This window comes from Carcharhinus amblyrhynchos, chromosome 25 (assembly GCF_965287045.1).
Source record: "Carcharhinus amblyrhynchos chromosome 25, sCarAmb.v2.hapA, whole genome shotgun sequence".
Lineage (NCBI taxonomy): Eukaryota > Metazoa > Chordata > Chondrichthyes > Carcharhiniformes > Carcharhinidae > Carcharhinus > Carcharhinus amblyrhynchos.
This window is the reverse complement of record NC_137348.1, coordinates 13,644,183-13,660,639: the sequence shown is the minus strand read 5'-3', so window position 1 is coordinate 13,660,639 and position 16,457 is coordinate 13,644,183. Positions and strand designations below refer to the sequence as shown.

General features: G+C 40.0%; 1 protein-coding gene across 3 annotated transcripts in view; it reads left to right on the top strand.

Annotated features, from left to right (window-relative positions):
- Window positions 1-12,799, top strand: part of ak8 (adenylate kinase 8) — a 175,910-nt gene extending 163,111 nt beyond the window's left edge. For 2 of the 3 annotated variants that reach the window (XM_080212231.1, XM_080212230.1), the window contains one exon: window positions 12,037-12,799. In XM_080212231.1, the coding sequence (XP_080068357.1) occupies window positions 12,037-12,283 (247 nt within the window). In that variant the 3' untranslated portion in view covers window positions 12,284-12,799. Of the gene's footprint in view, window positions 1-1,470; window positions 1,546-12,036 lie in introns of those variants that run through there. The other variant, XM_080212232.1, reaches the window with a different exon arrangement.
- The last annotated feature ends 3,658 nt before the right edge of the window (window positions 12,800-16,457 follow it).

The following is a 16,457-nucleotide window of genomic DNA, read 5'->3' as shown; positions in this document are numbered from 1 at the left end:
GAAATCAGCTGTTCTTTAGAATTCTGCAGAAACAAGAGCAAGAAATAGAGAAAACTGCAGCAGAAATTCCTGGCATACTTGCTTGCTTTTTGTATGAATTTGATGCTCAAAACCAGCTTCTGGCAACCATGACAGAAGATGACTTGGAATGACAGGCAGTTCACTTCATGAACTTTTAATTTTGTTTAGTGTCTAATTTCCTTCAGGAAAACAGCTCCCTAGATTGAATGGCAGCTTTATTCACAGACCATCAAAAAACAGAGAGGGCGAAACGCTGACTGATTCCTTTGCGTAATTTGTAAATTAAACTGCCAGTCAAACTATACCATCTTCTAGATTGAAGTCAGATACTGGGGAAAATGGAAAAAAAAAACAGCTGCTACATTCTTCTAGTGGGTATCATCTTGAAATACATTTGCAGCTGTAAAACTTTAATGCAGATTCTTGGGTTGAAGGGAACTGATGGTTGGGGGATAAGATTTATAGGTCATTAAGTGTAAACAAGTGAAGTGCAGCTTTCTAGAGGGTTAATGTGCATTGCAGAGGGAATATTTGAAGTTAATTATCCCTTGACACCAATTTTAAACTTGTGTAGTGTAAATCTGCACTTAGGCCCTACCTCATTGCTGAACAAACTTTCTTTTTATTCATTTAAGGGATGTGGGCATTGCTGGCTGGGCCAGCACTTATTCCCCATCCCTAATTGCTTTTGAGAAGGTGGTAGTGAACTGTCTTCTTAAATCGTAACTACAAAGTTACAAATTAGTTACAGAACAGAAATAGGCCATTCAGCCCAACAGGTCTGTGAAGGGGTTTATGCTCCACAAAAGCCCCCTCCTACCCTCCTTTATCAAACTATGGATATTTCCACAGGAAGTAGTTGATTTCAAAACATAGAATGTATTCAAGAGGTGGCTGGATATAGCACTCGAAATGAGTGGAGTCAAAGGTTATGGGGAAAAAGCAGAATTAGGCTATTGAGTTGGACGATCAGTCATGATCGTAATGAACAGCGGAGCAAGCTCAAAGGGCCAAATGGCCGCCTTCTACTCCTATCTTCTATGTTGCTATGTTTCCATCAACGTACCCTTACTAATCCTTTTTCCTTTGTGCACTTCTTCAGAAAACTGATAAACTTGAAATCCTGACATGCACTTCTGAGCAAAGCTAATAGCACAAATTCATAAAATTTTTATTCTAAACATACAATACTTTCCCATTTGGGGCTCCCAGGCTTGCTTGCTGATAGTGTACATGGAAAATTTAAGAGTGCACAGCCTGTGATTTTCCATCTTTTAATGGGATCCTCAGAGGAAAATATCCACTATACTTTAGCAACATTACATGGGGGTAAAGAAATTGATTGACGTAGCTAGCAATGCAAACTAATTTCTTCTCCAGGTTTGGAAACATTCTAGGGTCACTAATAGTCTTAAATTTACTGCATATTTCTCTCCCCCAACCATACAGACAGATCTCAGCATTCTATATCAAACACCATCTTTGACTCTAAGACTTCTCAGAATCAGCACGGTGGCACAGTGATTAGCACTGCAGCCTCACATTGCCAGGTATATAGCAATGATTTGGACTTGAATGTAAAGTGCATGATTAAAAAGTTTGCTAATGATCCAAAAATTGGCCATGTATTTGATAATTAAGAAGACAGCTGTAAACTGCAGAAAGCTGGGAAAAGTGTGAGGTAAGGAATTTGGTGAAGGAGCTACTGAGAATTGTAGAGGATTTTCCTCGTGTCTGCGTGGGTTTTCTCTGGATGCTCTAGTTTCCTCCCACAGTCAGAAAGATGTGCTGGTTAGGTACTGGTCATGCTAAATTCTCTCTTAGTGTACCCAAATAGATGCTGCAGTGTGGCGACCAGGGGATTTTTGCAGTAACTTCATTGTGGTGTTAATGTAAGTCTACTTGTGATGCTAATAAATAAAATTTAAAAGAATCTCAGACATTTTCTCCAATCCTTCCTATTCAGCAATGCTCTGGCTCACCCACCCTATGCATTGCTCCCAGTCGTCACCCACCCAGCACATTTTCTTAGATTCTGGCTTCCTGCTGACAAATCCCACTATCCACCTTCCATTGTTTCTGGACTTTGGGACCCTTTTGAGGTTTTTGGATCTTGGCCACATCCAAAGTTCCCAGACTGCGTAATTACCCCTCAGTGTTCTTTCCCCAATCTTACTTTATACTTTAAAGTTGTTTTCACAAAAGAGAGGGATGAAACAGACATTCCAATCAGGGAGAAGGGCTGTGAAATATTAGATTAAATTAACTCTGTGAGAGAAAGTATTAAAGGGTTTAACTTGTTTGAAAGTGGGTAAATAGGCAAGCCTGGATGAACTGTACTCTCAGCTATTCAGGGAAGAAAGAGCGGAGACTCTGACCATCATTTTCCAATCTCCCAGCCACAGGTATGTTGCCAGAGCATTGGAGGACAGTAAACATTTCACCAATTTTGAAAAAGGAAGAAAGGGATTGACAAGTAGCTAAATTCAGTGGTGGGAAAATCATTGGAAAAATTCTAAAGAAAAGGATAAATCCTCATCCAAAATGACATGGATAAATCTAAGACATTCAGTACAGATTTTTTAGCCATCTCTGACTAACATGATTGACCTGTTTGAGGAGATAATGAGGAATGTTAATGAGAGTAGTGCATTTGATGTAGTCCAAATAAGTTTTATCAATGTTGATAAAATAAATCCCACTTGGCAGGCTGGGTACAAAAATAAAAGCACATGGGTTCCAAGGCAAAGTAGCAATTTGGAACTCTAATTGGCTCAGAGGCAGGAATTAAGGGGTATTTTTGTGCTGTTTCTAGTAGGGCAGGAGTCAGTACTAGTTCCCATGCAATTTATGGTACATAGCAATGATTTGGACTTGAATGTAAAGTGCATAATTAAAAAGTTTGCTAATGATCCAAAAATTGGCCATGTATTTGAGAATTAAGCAGACAGCTGTAAACTGCAGAAAGCTGGGAGAAGTGTGAGATAAGGAATTTGGTGAAGGAGCTACTGAGAATTGTAGAGGAACACATGGACATGTGTTCCTCTACAATTCTCAGTAGCTCCTTCACCATGTCCATGTGTTCCTGAAGGTGGTTGGACCAGTCGATAAGAAGGTCAGGAAAACAAAAGGCATACTTCATTTTATTAGCTGAGGCCTAGAACATAAGAGCGGGGAAGTTATGCTGAAACTGAACACTAGTTAGACTACAGCTGTAATATGGTCTGCAGTCGTGGTCACTGCAAGATAGGAAATACATGACTGCACTAAAGAGGGTACAGAGGAGATTTATGAAAATGTTGCCCAGACTGAGAATTTTAGTTGCGAGGCATGACTGGATAGGCTAGTGTTGTTTTCTTTGGAATAGAGAATGTTGATGGAAGACTGAATTGAAACAAATCAAATTATGAGAGATCGAGATAGAGTGGATGTGAAGGACCTATTCTCTTTTGTTGAGGGGTCCATAACACATGGACATTGATTTAGGGTAAAAGGTAGGAGGTTTAGAGGGGAGCAGAGGAGAAATGTTTTGCAAGTGTGAGGTTATCCACTTTATCCACTTTGGCAGGAATAATAGTAGGAGGGACTACTATTTAAAGGGCAAAAAGCTGCAGCATGCTATGGTGCAGAGGGACCTGGGGGTCCTTGTGCATGAGTCGCAAAAACCCAGCCTACAGGTGCAGCAGGTGATCAGGAAGGCAAATGGGATGCTGGCCTTCATAGTGAGGGGGATTGAATATAAAAGTAGTGAGGTCTTGCTGCAACTGTACAGGGCACTAGTGAGGCCGCAGCTGGAGTACTGTGTGCAGTTTTGGTCGCCGCACTTGCGCAAGGATATTTTGGCCTTGGAAGGAGTGCAGAGGAGGTTCACTAGGCTGATACCGGAGTTGAGGGGGTTGAACTATGAAGAGAGGCTGAATAGACTGGGCTTGTACTCGTTGGAGTTTAGAAGGATGAGGGGGGATCTTATTGAGATGTATAAGATGATGAAGGGGATGGATAGGGTAGCGGTTGAGAGGTTCTTCCCGCTCAGAAAGGACAGCAGGACTAGAGGGCACAGCCTCAAGATAAGGGGGGTGCAATTTAGAACGGAGTTGAGGAGGAACTTCTTCACTCAAAGGGTGGTGAATCTCTGGAATTCTCTGCCTGTTGAAGTGGTGGAGGCTACCTCGCTAAATATATTTAAGATGCGGGTAGATAAGTTTTTGGTAGGCAAGCGGATTAAGGGTTATGGGGAGAAAGCGGGAAAGTGGAACTGAGCCACTTCAGATCAGCCATGATCTTATTGAATGGCGGGGCAGGCTCGAGGGGCTAGATGGCCTACTCCTGCCCCTATTTATGTTCTTATGTTCTTATGACTCAGAGGGTGGTGGGAATCTGGAACTCTGCCTGAAAGGAAGTAGAGGGCAGAAACCCTCTTAACATTTAAAACATACTTGGATATTCACTTCAAGTGCCATAACCAACAAGGCTGCAAACCAAGGGCTGAAAAGTGGGATTAGTCTGTATGGCTACTTGTCAGCCCACTTACATGTTGTAAATTTCAATAATGCTTTGATTCAACCCTCCTTTCAATCCTTTGTCATCCAGCAACCTTGCTTCACCAAGCTCTTATCCTACTATCCCCATCCTAGTGATGGTAAACACAAGACCAGTACCATGTCTTAGCAACTTTTTCTATCACTTTCACGCTTGCAGCAAACATTCTGGGCAATCAGATCTCATAAAGTCCTCTCTACAGTTTTTGCCACTCACTTCTGTGTTCCTCACATACTATCAGCAAATTAATATCCCCTGTAAATGTGCTGTTTCTGAGAAGCTGTTAGGTTTGATCTTACAATATCTGCTTAAGTTTCAGAATTTGTAAATTGTTTTGCCATTTAGATTTGCCTTTTGGCATTGCCAGAATTTTGGGAAGGGCAGCAAAACCCAAGAGCAAATTATATTCTCATGTGGATGGTCATGCAGAACAACTCAGTTCTGAAATTAAGTTAAAAGGAACTTAAACAGGTGTAGTAATATTCCATGAATAACAGACAATTCAACAAATAAAACTAAATAATTCATTAAATAAGAGAAGATTTGCTTCAGAGATATAATAAAATTAGGCATTCTATTCTTAATTTATAATGTTGCCTTGCAGACAGGACACACGCGCACACTGCTTCAAAAAGATCTAGATAACAAGTTAATAAAGCGCTGAAGTCCATGACAGTACAAACCATTAAAGCTTCAATACACTGTGTCATCCTGCATGCTTTATTGCGGTATTTATGTCACTATTAGAACAGACTGGAACAGTGTAGGCTGATTCCAGGAGCAGTGACTAATCGAGATGTCTACTGTAGCATCACAAGACAATCTCATTCGGTTGATAATTGACATTGTGTTGATGCCCAGGAATTGTGTCATGTTGTACTCTTTAATGATGCAAGTTATTTGCAAGTGAGCTAACAAATGTAGCGTACAGGACTTTTAAAAATAGAAATGCTTCTACTGAGTTGTGATACAACTGAAGATATAAAGAAATCAGCAGAAGACAACAGCGTCTTTGAGTCACTCCTGTTTTTTAAAATTAGGTTGATGGTAAAAGGCATCGATTCTGTTAATCTAGAGATGAACTTATTAAAGCTTTATTAATTTGTGTTGCAACTTTTAATGGTCCAGATTTTGCCTTTGGCAGTGAAGAAATGGTGCTCATTGCTGACTTTGAATGAGATCACACCGATATTTCAGGCAAGCTAAGATGAGAATTTTAACATTCTCGACATGCTTGGTTGTAGTATTCTCTATTGTGGATTCCCAGCTGCAGTGGGGTCACCAGGCATCAAGTTGTCCAAGCAGCCAATTACATTAAAGAAGGGTCACAGTCAGCTAACCAGAAAATGAAAAGCACTCAAATGAGGATAGTAAGGGTGTGGAATGCCCTGCCTACAGCAGTAGTGGATTCGCCAACTTTAAGGGCATTCAAATGGTCATTGGATAGACATATGGGTAATATTGGAATAGTTTAGGTTAGAGGGTCATTAGATTGGTTCCACTGGAAGGCACAATATCGAGGACTGAAGGCCTGTACTGCGCTGTAATGTTCTGTTCTAAATCACTTTTCAAAATATTTACTGAGAACAAACTAAAGATTGAGACATAGACACGAAGTGAAGGTAGAAGCTTCAATATAATAAGTAATTTAAAATAATTCAAAGCTTTTTTTCTAAACAATTTAGTTGAGAAGATCTAGTACTACATTATAATGGAGACATCTAACAACATCTCACAAATTTCACAAATCTTTCAGGGCCAGATTATTTTCTCAACAGTAGTTATTATTCAGATCATGGTTTAAAATACCCAGTTACAACACATTGATATTTTTATGGGCTTTCTCACAGTGCTATGAAAGTAGAAAAGGGGGAGTTCTCACCAGGTCAACTGATTGCAAAGAGCAGTGGCTGGGGGGTGGGGGTGGACCGGGCTCAGGAGTCCATAGCACAGCCTGTGGCAGAGCAGTGAATGACAGACTGCAATTTAAGGATTTACATGCTAATCCACCCCAATGCTAAATCAGAGGTATTGATGGCAAATGCCCGTGAAATGATATCTATATTTGTAACTCAAATCTCTCTGTTCCTCTTTTCTATTTGTAGATTTAATTTCCCAGGAATATGGGGGCTTCTTGTTCTACCTACCAACATTTCCTACCACTTATTTATCTTAAAGCTTATCTGCCAATTACAGGGCCATTCTGCAAGTTTTTCTACACTCTCCCTCCTCTCCTGAAAGACACTCTTTAAAAACCTCCCTCTTTGCCCAAGGTTTTAGTTAACAGCCCCATTACCCCTTATGTGGCTTGGTATCTGATAGTGTTCCTCTGAAGAGCCTTGCACTGTTATGTACAGTTATTTATTAATGTTGTCCTGTATTTAGGAGACATATCTAGACCACCCAATTTGGTGGCAGTCGCAAATTTTGAAATTGTACTTTCAATTTTCCTGTTCAAATTGTTTATTTAAATAGTGAACAACAGTGGTCCCAACACCAATCCTTACAGAACACCAGCTCCCATCATTTTACACTCAGAATAACAGCCATTTAACCCATGTTTTCCGTTTTGTAGTTAGCTTGGTATCCACTCTTCTACTTATCCCGGACTGTACAGGTCGGCACGGTGGCACAGTGGTTAACACTGCTGCCTCACAGGCCAGGGACCCAGATTCAATTATGACCTTGGGTCACTGTCTGTGCGGAGTTGCACATTCTTCGTGTCTGCAATCCTCTAGGTGTTGCGGTTTCCTCCCATACTCCAAAGATGTGCAGATTTGGTGGATTGGCCTCACTAAATTGCCCTTTGATGTCCTAAAATGTATAGTTTAGGGGGATTAGCGGAATAAATACTTGGGGTTACAGGAAACAGGTCTGGGTGGCATTGTCCCTTAGGTTCAGGGGGATTGCGTGGTGCTACAAGGACAGGGCCTGGGTAGGATTGTTGTCAGTGCAGACTAATGGGCTGAAGGGCCTCCTTCAGCGTTGTAGGGATTCTATGATTCTGACTTTAGTCATTTGTCGACTGTGTTGTACCTTACTGAAGACTTTTTGGAAATCTAAATATATTATGTTTACTGCATTACCTTATTTACTTTTTCAATTACTTCAAGGCACTCAAGAAGGTTGGTTAAGCAAGGCCTTTAATTTTGGAATCTGTGCTGACTATTCTTATTTTCAGTTTCTAAATTATTTTCTAGTACATAGAGTCATAGAGGTTTACAGTATGGAAACAGGCCCTTCAGCCCAACTTGTTCATTCTGCCCTTTTTAAATTGCTAAGCTAGTCCCAATTGCCCACATTTGGCCCATATCCCTCTATTCCCATCTTACCCATGTAACACCTTTGATTAAGGATTCCGTTAGATTTCCTACCTCAGATTTTAAGCCACGTGATCTATTTTCCATTGCAACTTAAAAAATTGCTATGTTTAGGAGTAGTAATGATACTGTAAGGTATTTGGATTACAGAGTTTTGCCTTTTAAATACATTGGGCGAACATTCCATCCTGGAGTCTCTGTCTGGCAGGTAATTCAGTATGACTCCTGCTAGCAGGATAGCTGAACGTGGACAATCTTCCACTGTTCAGCTCACTAACTATGTATCCACAAGAATCACAGTGAATCTTGTGGCAGGAATTCATCCACCCTACTGTTACCTCATGGGGGTCGCAGGTCCTGGCGCCATATTTAAATGGCACCCAGCAATTGACTCATTGCAGCGCAAGAGTTACACACTACTCCTCCAGAGTCCTTCGGACCACAGTCCATATTACAAGAAGCTGGAAAATGTGAGTTGCCACATTCCGGGACATATGAAGGTACCTCTGGCGTTGCCTTTCACTCAGGACATCACTGTTTTGCATCCTTGGTTGGACTCTGCATGCCAGTATCTTGACCTTAATGAGACCCCACTGCCTCTTGCTGCTCAGGCCCTTGCTCCTCCTGGTCCAGTGCCAACCTGTGAAGGGCCCTCTTTCGCATTTGGACAATGGCCAATACCAAGGCAAGGTTGCCTGCAGCCTGCATCATCAATGCCTCAGTGGATCTGTGAATGAATTGAAGTGATTTAGAAAGCAGGTTTCCTTTTACAGGTTTCTTTCCAGCCAATGCTAAGCCCTTCACCTCACCTCAATCTAGACTTGGCATCCCCTCCCATCAACTCTCTCGTCACCTCTCTCTGACACTATTCGAACCTTTAAAAGGAGACCATTGCCTTGGCAGCAGAAAGAATAACCACTTCGGGTCTTCTCAGCCATGAGGATAGGGATTTTGAGTTGCAAGTTTGTTCCCGTCCACCAACCATCACCCTGGAGGTAATTCACCTCCCTCCTTCCCTTCACCCATGCCTCTGACAAGCAAATGGCAGATGGCACAGAATGAATGCAGCTTCACACCTTGCTGGGATCCCATGAGTTGGTAACAAACCTGCTGCCTTGTGGGTTTCAGGATAGAGACGAGAACACAACTAAGCATCATGATTATTAGGATATCCCTTAGTCAGCCATTTGCTTGAATGCCACCCTCCAAAAAGACCCTCCTTCCACTTTGAGTATCACACTGACTAACAACATGGCCAAGGTCAGACTTGAGAAATAGTGTACATCACCTTCTGGATTCGGTCCACCATCTTCTATCCTCCCCCCTGTAACCCACAAACCTCCCCTCATAACAATTGACTCACCCAATATAACCATTCCTCTCTCCTCTATCATCCTTGAACCTCTCCACATGATTCTGGATGCTATTATGATCCACATGCCTTCTCTCCCCTCAACACCCATTATCATCCCCATACTCAACCTGACCCTACCATTATGTCACCCACCTGTGTAGCCTCCCCCTCATTCTTCCTCCACCTTTAGTAACCAGACTCTCACACTGGACAAGCTACCCTGCCATATCCCACTCTCACTCTCTGATTATGATTGTCTCCTCCTACCGTCCTTCTAGGACCCCACTGTCAACACTACATAAGAACATAAGAACATAACATAAGAAATAGGAGCAGCAGTAGGCCATCTAGCCCTTCGAGCCTGCCCCGCCATTCAATAAGATCATGGCTGATCTGAAGTGGATCAGTTCCACTTTCCCACTTTCTCCCCATAACCGTTAATTCCCTTGTCTATCAGAAATCTATCTGCCCATGACTTAAATATATTCAGCGAGGTAGCCTCCACCACTTCAATGGGCAGAGAATTCCAGAGATTCACCACCCTTTGAGCGAAGAAGTTCCTCCTCAACTCCGATCCAAACTGCTCCCCCCTCCTTATTTTGAGGCTGCACCCTCTAGTTTCTGCTATCCTTTCTAAGCAGGAAGAATCTTTCTACCTCTAGCCTATCTAGCCCCTTCATTATCTTGTAAGTCTCTCTAAGATCCCCCCTCAGCCTTCTAAACTCTAATGAGTACAGACCCAGTCTATTCAATCTCTCTTCATAGGCTAACCCCCTCATCTCTGGTATCAGCCTGGTGAACCTTCTCTGTACTCCCTCCAAGGCCAATATATCCTTTCACAAATGCAGTGACCAAAACTGCACACAGTACTTAAGTTGTGGCCTCACCAGTACCCTGTACAGTTGCAGCAAGACCTCCCTGCTTTTATATTCTATCCGCCTTGCTATAAAGGCCAGCATCCCATTCGCCTTCTTGATCACCTGCTGCACCTGCAGACTGGGTTTTTGCGATTCATGCACAAGGACCCCCAGGTCCCTCTGCACTGTAGCATGCTGCAGCTTTTCACCCTTTAAATAATAATCCCTCCTACTATTATTTCTACCAAAGTGGATAACCTCTCATTTGCTAATGACTCCACTACTGACCCCACCCTCAAAGACACTCTCCTCCACTTTCTCCAGATACTCTTCTCCAACTTTCACCTTTATCCTAAACATTCTTTCCTGTTTTCCCCAGACTTTCTCTCCTCCACCATTTCCCTGGATACTGTCTATTCGCAACCTCCCCCCACTTTCCCAGACATACTCCACCAACCCTTTTCTGCTTTGCTCCCTCCCCCACAACCCCCATCTGCCTTTCACTGGACATTCTCTCCCCTATCCTTTCTCCCTGGACACTCCTCCCCCAACCCCCTCACCGTCACCTCCAGCCTTCACCTGCCTCCCATTTCCAGCCTTGACACAGCTTTTGCCACCGGAGCTTGATATAAGTGAAGGTCCACAAATGGAATTCCCAACATTGTTCACCTGGAAACTCGATCTGACTTGAAAGTTGGATGAACAAAATTCTGATCTTTATCCCACAAAACAAATTTCCTGCCTCCCTCCAAATGAAACCTGCCTGCCAAGATTCCACCCATTAGATGTGAAAGAGGTGGAGAATAAAATAAAGTGAGTACATTTCTCATTATTTTCTGTCACTGAACCAAATCTCTGGTTGAGGACTGCAGGCGGACATCCATTCAATAGCCCAATGTCAAACTGACTTCCAGGTTTGCAGCACGATAGAATCGTTATGCACTTTTGGTAAGCTCAAACTGCAGTGCTGGCCACAGCCAGTAGCTGCCTTCACTTTTCCCAAGTAGTGTTCCAAAGTTTACAACAAAAAAATCCTATTGTATTTTAAATTGGATAAATGTTTAATGAAAGTTTATTTCAAAGACATCAATTAATGTGGCTATTCTAATTTCAGTATCACTGATAATGTGCTATCTGTGACATTCATTATTGCTTTTCTTTTAGGTTTGATTTGTTGTTATGTTTAATCGAGGCAGCTCCAATTACCATACGATGAATTATTTACTTTTTTGTCAAATATAATTAACAAAACAATAATATACATTAACTAATTAGTCATTAACTATTTACTACATCACAGCTCAACATGATGCTCAGGAATTTATGATATTTATTACATTATATATTTAATTAGTTGTTGTGAGTATTAGCTCAATTTAAATTATTGTCATGATTGAGCATAAATATTTGCTATAGATCTGGTTATTATCTCTAATGTGTTATACATAATTTTAATGTTCTCAAAGTTGTTTTGAATATTCCCTGATAATGTTGTGAGATTTATCCTATTAATGTCCTTGTATTGTGGTAGCATTCAATATTTTTCAGCACTTTTTCCTAATATTAATTTATTAACTTGCATACTTATATAAAAAATTCCCTTTCTCCTGTGATCTACATGACAAAATTATTACATTTTCAAGGTATTGTTTTTAAATTAATTTTAAAAGTAATATGTTTTCAAATTTCCACAGATGGTTTTCCAAAATCATTCAACTCTAAGAATATCGATTTATTGAGCAATTAAAATCCATCTTGGGCTGTTATTACCGAATTCTGATTAGAATCAGATTTTAAAAAAACTTTATAACAATCTTGACAATCAAATCTTAATAACATCATCTGGGGTTTGATTTAATCCAGATTGAAATTAAAAGAACACAGTTCAGACTTCCTGTGATATTTATTCTTTTGTTAATGCAATTGTTATTATTTTGCTTTTTAGATATCATTCCATATACAAACCAGCACCAACTATGGAGGTTTACAGTCGCTGCAAAATAAATCCCAAGGATTCTGAGGAGAATGTGCAAAATGCACTGGAAGTGTATCATGCCAATGTTAAGGACTTGGAGCAATTCTATAACCCTGTTAGCCATGTCAATGCAGACCAGGATCCCTACACAGTGTTTGAATACATTGAGAGCTGTGTTGTCAAACCACTGTCAAAACACACAAATGTCTTTGCTTGAGTAATATTGTAGATAAGACACTTCCTGCAGTGTCTTTCCCACATATTCTGCATATTTCAATGCTATTTAACGGTAAATTTAATTTCAAACTTTTACCTGAAATACACATTTGGTTTCCATTATTCTGTCAAATCTTGCCTCATAACATTTCCAGACAAATATGGTTAATCATTGGAAATTACATTAGAGAAAGATGCTCATTTTTATAGCTTGGTAGGAAATTATATGTGTTTTGATCTCAGATTTATAACCATTATGATATTGCTTTATATAAGACTCTAGCATTGGTGTAATTTAATCTGATTGTAGTGATCTTTTAATCATTCTTTGCTGTAGTAAGTCGGAGTATTGGACTCGACAGGATAAACCTTTTATAAGATATACTATGAAGGTGCAAGTTGCAAACACCATGTCTTGATGCACCACAAGGGGTTTATTTGGTCATTAGATGTTATCTGTCCATTATTATTCTATATTTCTTGACTGGATGCAGACAAAGATATTTTCTGGAATGGTAACCTAAGATTACACAGCCTCCAGTTGATGGAAGGTACTAAAGTTAAATAAAATTGCTTTTACTTGTCTTGCTTGCTGTAACTTTTTGTGGTCCATATGTGGAAATTATATGTACCATTCTTACTAGAACCTATGAGAGACCATAATAACTAACACCCTTGAGTAATGGTACATAATGACAACTAGTCAATGACAGACTATATATGCAAGGTATAGTGTCAATCACGTAAAATGATATTTGCAACCTGTGGTCAGAAAACTCAGATTCCTCTTGACGAACGTTTAATCAAATTGAGTCCTATTTTCAGTGTAGCATGTTCTATACTCCAGTTGCAATCTTCATTTCCAGAGATTCTGCTGTAAGTTCTCTGCAGATACTTTTTGTGCTGAATACATACATGCTTCAAAAAAGCTTCTAAAGGCAGCATGTATTTTCCACAAGCTGAAACTTAACCTCATGAAGATACTGGGATTAAAAGCAGAAAATCCTGGGAATAATTAGCAAGTCAGGCACCATATTGAAGAGAGAAGCAGAGACCTAGAATCTTTCATCAAAGCATTAAATGAAAGCCCAACTATCTTAGGTGGACACAAAATACTCATGACATGATTTTGATTAGGCAAATTCTCTCCAGTGTCCTGGTCAATATTTATCCCTCAAACATCATCACAAAATATATTATCTGGTCAGTATCACATTGCTGTTGCGAGACCTTTCTCTGCACAAATTGGTGGCCATGTTTTCTACATTACAGCAACAGCCCCACTTCATTAGCTGTAAAGTGCTTTTGAGATGTTCTCTGGTCAGGAAAGGCACACTATAAATACAAGTTTTCCTTTCAGTTAGGAAATATAGAGGTGAGGGGATGATTTTTGACCCTATTTTCAAGCTGCCAATCCTCTAAACATCAAGCAACTTAACTTGCTGCCCCATTCCTCCTTCTAATCCAGCTGCCAGAATTTAATTGGGGCCATCACACAGATCCCCAGCTATTTCACATGGGTGCCAAGTACAATATCTGAATAAATTCAAGAGAATGGCAGCCTTGAGACCTGAACCTGGAACCATGTTACTGGCTGCGGAACTGTACACTAATTTTACGTTCTGTTGTTGGTATTTGTTTCACTCGTTTCCCTAAGGTACTTAAGCAACAGTGCAACATAGGTGTAGTGGGTATCAAAGAAACAGAAAATAGATAGCATATATTTGTTATTTAAATGTATGCTGCTTTTATTGATGGAGCTTCTTCTCTCACTGACACTGTGCCAGCTGATGATAAAATACATTAAGTAAATATACCAATTATGCAATTCACTATTCGCTTAATGACAGCACATTTGTAGTAAACCTGCTTTATGCAGTGTCTCCATTTTCCCCCCACTTTGGTGAGCGCATAGATGAATGCAAACAAGGAACTGTGCTCGCTGTGACTGCTCCTTTCCATGTTGTACATGCAGACTCGGGTCAGTCAGTGACCTCTGGGATCCACTGGGAACAAGCATTGAGAACAAGCACTGAGCTGTGGGGCAGCAGAACATGTTAATACTCTTGTTTAACGATCCCTTAGAAATAGAGAAAAACGGAGATTGCTCTTCGTTATAACTGTGTACCAAGTCAGCCTAATTACTGCTCTGGGTATTAAAAGACAGACAATCTATGGCAAATGCTTAATTTACAAAGCAATGGTGTTTTCCTCTGCACAGAAAGTGGAGGGATGAATAATGATACAATACTGGGGATATTTTTGGGCTGTTACAAATGCCATTTTATAATACAACTATATATTTGAAAATTAAAACTAAATCAGAAACTAAAGAACAAAGAAATAACCATTTAAAACTACATTTTACATGGCCCTCAAGGGGCTGATACCAACTGCCTTCACCAAACAGGCTTGTCATGTGCGCCCACTCCCTCAAAGAATTCTACAACCTGCCTGCACCATAAAAAGGAACATACAATAAATTCAATTTCCTACAGAAAACAATCCTAAACCTGCATTTCTGCCCTATTTACTTATACTGCCTGACTGATGTACATTCTCTGTAGGTGAGACATTGTACATAGCATAGCAAGGCATGGATGCTTGTTAGGGAGGAGTACTGAAGATCAGATTTCCAAGAAATGAATGATTCATTTTTTTTTCAATTTAACAGTGCATTGTTGTTGAAGAAATCCAATAGCAGAAATTCCTGTGTAGACACAGCAGCTGGTTCAAAATAATCACGGACACTGGGAGGTGCTCCATGATATTTAAAATATCAATGTTTTTGCAGTTCTGAAAGTACAATGATATAAAATCTTTACTGTGCTAACATCGTTCTTGCTGCTATTCAAACGTGTAGTCACCATAAGAATTACATTAAAATTTGCCCAGCTATCTATGATTCAGTATTACAAATTTCATCACTTAGTTTGAGAGGAGAAACATTTGAACAAATACAGAAACTAGATATCCTAACCTCAGAAGGGGCACAGCAACTCGGTGGCCTGATTCCAGTAGGTTATCCAATGAGGTAAGGTTGAGTTGACTGGGACTATATTCCTGGATATTTAGCAGAATGAGGGGTGACCTCACTTAAACACAGTAAGATTTTTAAAGGGCTTAATAGGGCTGGCGTTGGGTGGGGTGTCTAGAACAAAAGGCCCCAGTCTCAAAATAAGGGGTCAGCCATTTAGAATTGAGATTAGGTGAAATATCTTAATTGAAAGAATTATGGATCATTGTAATTTTGTACCCTAAAGACTTGTTGGGATGTTCAGTTGTTGAATATAATTGAGACAGAGATCCATTTTTTTTTGGATACTGAGGAAATTAAGGAATGGGGGTTAGAGCAGGAAGGTAGGATTGAAGTAGAAAATCAGCCATGATCAGAAACAATGGTGGAACTGGCTCAACAGGCCAAATAGCCTACTCTTGCTCCTGTCATTATATTCTTGTGTACTAATTTTAAAAAGTAATCATCTTTTGTGCCATTGCTCACCATGTCTTTCTCTGCAGTTCCAGAATTATGTCTCCACTCCTTGCACACTTTCTCTCAGCAGGTGACAAGCATTGAATAAAAAAAAGGATTCAAACATTATTTTGGTTGCTTTATTTACAAATATAAAAACATTGATGGTGCTTCCACGAGAGGCTTGAGATAAAACATGAACATCTTTCAATCAAATTGTGCCAACTTATTCCCATTAACCACATGATTGATCGTATAATCTACACTGGTCAATGAAATAGCAATAAGATCTGGACACTTTTAAAAGATAAATTTAGTTCATGTCTTTTATGATAATTCCACTACAGCCTGTGACAGCCAGCTGCAACAGTTTTCTGAATGAAGATTTTTAAAAAACACTTTGAAACCATTGGATTTGTTTTGACATTTTATGATTTAACTGATGTGAATACATTTGTGAAAATCAGTGATGCAAACACAACAGGCACTATTTCCTGCATGGCCAAAGAAATGTTATTTATTTGCCTCCTTTGCCAGATAAAATGATATGGCTGAATTTGCATTTCTAGTTAATATTTTTCCTTGTGGTACAATCATTGCACTAACTTTCAACCTCACCCAAGTGACCATTGTTCATTTGTGAACTTTGATAATAAATGTCAGATGACTATCTAATCAAAACTGGAACGGCATTAGTAACGCC